We start from the raw sequence: 4794 nt of genomic DNA, 5'->3' as shown, positions 1-4794 counted from the left end.
TTGAATATTATGTATGTGTATGTAATTAGAGAATTATTGTAAGCAGGCAAATTGTCCCTTTCTTTGAAACAATGGGATTCTTTTCTGCTTGTCTTGTTTTTCTCCATCTTTGTTTTTTTTCAAAAAAAGAATCTTAGTTTGAAAGGCATGACGACATCGGTGATGAGAAAATAAAATTAAAATAAAATAAAAACACAATAATAAAATAGCAAGTCTAAGGAACAAAAAAGTCATTTAATTTGACCTTTTTTTTTTTTTAATTCTGCAGGTGAGTAATCTTATTTAATTTTTAGAAAAATAATATGAAACCAGCGGTTTCTAATTATACTTAACATTCTATACGTGTGTGTTTATATATATGTATTTATGTATATATATTATAGTCAATAATATGGGTCAATCTAAGAACTTGGTAGCCTTTCTCTCTCAAATCTTGTATATAGTCTTCTGCTAATGCCATTGCTTTGCTATTGAATTTCCAACACCACATGGCTTGTCAATTATACATACCATTTGCTTAATAACAAACTTACTATTGATAATGTGAACTCGTTATTAGCTCAATCATCTTCATTTATATGTTTAAATTTACGGTAAGATTTTTCCCTCAGTAAAAAATTATGAAAACAGTAAAAATTTGAATTGGAATTAATTATTTCTTTAGTAAAAATTTATAATAAAATTCAAAGTTAATCAAAATACAATCAATTATATTTTAATTAAGTTAATTAACACAAATATGATAATTAGAGCTAGAAATTAATTACGAATTATATGAGTTCTAAACCAAAAACTAAAATAGATGTCTTCATATCTTTAAAGAGTATTTTCTGAATCATAACTAAAGAGGAAAATTATCACTGCAATTCCACTGAAAGGTAACCCTCAGCACAGCACAACGATCAAAAACACAAACTATTCCGAAAAGTTCTCCGACGAAAAATGTTTTAGCAGTTAAGGCTACCACCTCAGTGCTTACCAAGAAGCAAGTTTTTTTTCTTTTTTTTTTTTTGTGAATAAAGATACATACATTTTATTAATCATGCGATATATATATATATATATATATACCGATTAAAAGACAGATCAGTAACCGAGATATACAGAAACACACAGTACGACTTGAATCCACAATCTCTTAAGAATAAGATACTACCCAGTTAAATAATTGTTGGTTCTACAAAAGAATCAAGACAAAAGCATAAAAGGGAAGGGTCCGTGTGAACTTTCCAAGAGCTATTGCTGGTGCAATCACATGACCACCAAAACTCAAGTCTATATATAATCAAATAGCCGAAAAAATGAGCTATCACACAGAAACTTGCAAAAGATTGTATCACTTTCCAATATGAGACTGATGTTTAACCCCATGTGCAAGCTCCTATAGGTTCATTCTAACAGGATAGACTACAAGCTTTTCCTGCCCATTAAACAACAGAGTAATTCTATGCATGCATAAACTGGCTTCATTGGGGGACATTTCATGTGTGTCAATTACTAAATTTTTTTACGTCTATAAATGTAACATCAGTTTGTACAAAGAAGACATTATACATTTAGCATTTCTCTAAACATAATATGTCCCAAACCCAAAGTTCTACTCTTTTTTCCCCTCAAAACTTCATTTGGCAAGATATAGGTGACATAACAAGGAAAATCAGTTGATTTTGCTTGGTATGCCAAAAGGATAGGTTTAAAAGTCAAAAAATTTCAACAAAACATTGCCTGCCATCTTCCTCGTGACTGAATTGATAAAGTTTCTGTGCTAGATATTTCACAAAATTCATCCATAAAAAATGGATCAGAAAACTCAGTAAGGAACTGCAAGAGTAACCTATTTACGAAAAGTCAAGTTTTATTACTCAAAAGGGGAAAAATACTGCAGATCTTATACATACTGTCAATCCCCAAACCTAATGATCCTTGCGGACATCCTTCTCAGGTACCTTCGATTCTAGTTCTTTGGGTTTCATCTTCTCTGCGGCCCTGCAGAGGACATCAACCTAAGTGAGCAAGTGATAATCAAATTTAAAGTATAACTTACAGAAAGCTTTACTAATAAAAGCAAGCTATGTTTGAAAAATAACAAGAATACAATTTCTTTAAAAATTCATGCTTCACTTAACTTAGATGAGATGAAAATTTTATAACGAGATGATAAAAACATGATCTCTTGGAGAATTCCATGTACCATTGAAATAATATATTTTAAATTCTATCAAATTTTTGTAAAATTATCTAACTTTCACTTGGTTACCTATGAGCTCAATTTTCATTTTAGATTGGATTTTCGTTATTTCATGGTAGAGCTAGGTGTAAATTTCCAAACAAATTCCAAAATAATTCTTGATTTATTCCCAACATAGCCGCATAAACTGTCACGGCAGCATTGATAAACAGAGCCATTAGAAACACAATGCAAAGCAGTGAAATATATTAAGGTGATAAAAATTAGATTTACTTTACCCAGCGACATTGGAAATATAATTGCCACCACCATTTAGAGGAAGCAAGGATTGCTCCTTGCACAAAGTTCAGTTAAATGATATAAAAGACACTCTTCAACAATTCGATCCACCAGACCATAATATCTTGAAAGCAAAAATCTATTAGATGCAATAGAGCAATAATACACATAATCATATGCAATTCCATAGGAACCGATCTATGCAGCACCAAAAACAAATCTCTGATGTATAGCCTAAAATATCCAGCTCCCACAATCCTTATTCATTCAAAAAGCTACCTTTGGAGAAAAATAAAACTTCATAATCAAGTGGAATGCATAATCACCAGAAAACATATACAGATATATAAAGCCAACGGACATAAATAACGAGAGAGACAGGAGCTAACTTGGAAGCAGAAGCAGATTCTTCCTCAAGCCACTGACGGATATGCTTGACGTTGCGCCTGAAAATGGCGGCAGATTGCTTAACATCACTCCTGAGCAGAAGTACCACCGCACCAACTCCCGCAACAGTCAGTATGAAATTTGTTAACGCCATTTTCACTTTTTCGATTTCGTCCCAAAATTTCTAGAGATGGACAAATTAAAACGAATACCGAAATTTCAATTTCAGGAAAGAGGTAAGAAAATAAAAGTTGCCATTTTTTTTTTTTCAAATTACATGATATTCAATCTCGTTACCCTAGTTCAGCTCACACTCTCACATCAAATGCCTAGTTTCAACACAAATTCTTAAAATATAGAAGCCCACCAGAAATATAGCAGAAACAATATTAAAAAATATATGATTCTTAATCATCAGTCGATTGAAACCAAGTCAATGTTACATACCGAGCTTTCTCCTCTCCTCCGGATTCCTATACTCTTGCTTAGAAAATTAACCCTCCCTCAAAAATTGCTCCAATTTCCTCTCAAACATCAGTCATCGCTGGCTCTCGATTATCTCTCTGCAAGTTTTCTGCTCTTCGCGCACTCGATCTCCTAGCAGCCTCTCTCTGTGCGAGATTTTCAGCTTCTCTCTTCTCCAGATGCTTCTCTGTGTGAATCCCTTTCTTCTTTTGGTTTTTGGGCTGGACGGAGGCAGAGAAATTAAGTTGGGCTTTATTAATCTGTTCCTTTGATTATCCATTTTATTTTTATTGATATTTTTTTTAATTTTAATTTTAGAATCGATAACTTTTGTCATTATAATTTTATAAATACAATACTGAATTAAATCATTAATTGTATTAAATAAATTATCATAGACGAGTTACTGTCAGTTCATTATACATATATAAAATACTAAGCTCATCGCTCTCGACAATACTGAAATCAATAATATTTAAGTCAAAATTAATAATTTTAATTATAAGATCACAGCATTTTCATTAAATTTTTATAATCTTAATTATAGAAGTTAATCACTATTTATCTATTGGCCAAATAGCCTCTTCTATTAATATTAAAGCATACAATAACATGATTTTGAATGTACTTCAAAGTCCTGCGGCAACAGTTAATTATTATTTATTTATTTAATATATAGTCATATAAATTTCACTAATGTATTCATTTTGAAAAAATAACATAATATTTTATAATATTAATTTCATTTAAATATTTATCTTATTTGTGATATATTTTTATATATACTCTATAAAATTAAGTTTCAATAAAATTAATAGAAAAATATTTACTGCTTGGACAGCCAAGCTAGTGTTACAATTATATAATATAATGTATTAAATATTATAATGTTAAAATCAATGCGGATTGTTTTGGTGGTTATGCTGTCATTATAAAGAGAGCTAAAAGAGACGTCTGAGATCCTTTATAGAAATTAAACCACCATCCATTTTATGACATTCCTCAATTACCAAAAAAAGAAAATTCACTTTAAGCCTTTTCCAAACGTACATAACACCTCTACCTATATACATATATATATATATATGTATATATATTTTATATACATATAGATGGCTACAAAATCGATATCTGTTTGAGGATAAATTTCACCAAATTCAAACCCATCTATTTTTATAAAAAGTTTAACTTAAAACTTATCCTAACTTAGAATGAATGCAGCTAAATGATGAAGAAGCATACGTGTGTGTGTATATGTATATGTATATGTATATGTATATGTATATGTATATGTATATGTATATGTGTATGTTTATGTACATGATGTTGGTGAAATAGGAATGGATTGTCATGAAGGAAATTAGGGCTGAGTGAAAATGATATTGGCACGGCTCAATCAGACTAAAAGAACTCAACATGAATATCTCCAGCCATTAATGAGAGCTTTAATTTGATTGAACCATGCCAACATCCAA

General features: G+C 30.5%; 1 protein-coding gene across 1 annotated transcript; it reads right to left on the bottom strand.

Moving 5' to 3' along the window:
- Window positions 1–1708: 1708 nt before the first annotated feature.
- LOC110812970 (uncharacterized) lies at window positions 1709–3510 on the bottom strand. Its single transcript, XM_022039936.2, has 3 exons — window positions 3302–3510; window positions 2857–3038; window positions 1709–1986 (listed from the first exon to the last, which is right to left on the bottom strand). The coding sequence occupies exons 2-3, from the start codon at window positions 3006–3008 to the stop codon at window positions 1914–1916; spliced, it is 225 nt and encodes a 74-aa protein (XP_021895628.1). The 5' UTR covers window positions 3009–3038; window positions 3302–3510; the 3' UTR covers window positions 1709–1913.
- Between the last annotated feature and the right edge of the window lie 1284 nt (window positions 3511–4794).

Source organism: Carica papaya, chromosome 1, assembly GCF_054855325.1.
Source record: "Carica papaya isolate Zhongbai chromosome 1, ASM5485532v1, whole genome shotgun sequence".
Taxonomy (NCBI): domain Eukaryota; kingdom Viridiplantae; phylum Streptophyta; class Magnoliopsida; order Brassicales; family Caricaceae; genus Carica; species Carica papaya.
Note: the sequence above shows the minus strand (reverse complement) of the source record. Positions and strands in the feature narration are given on the sequence as shown.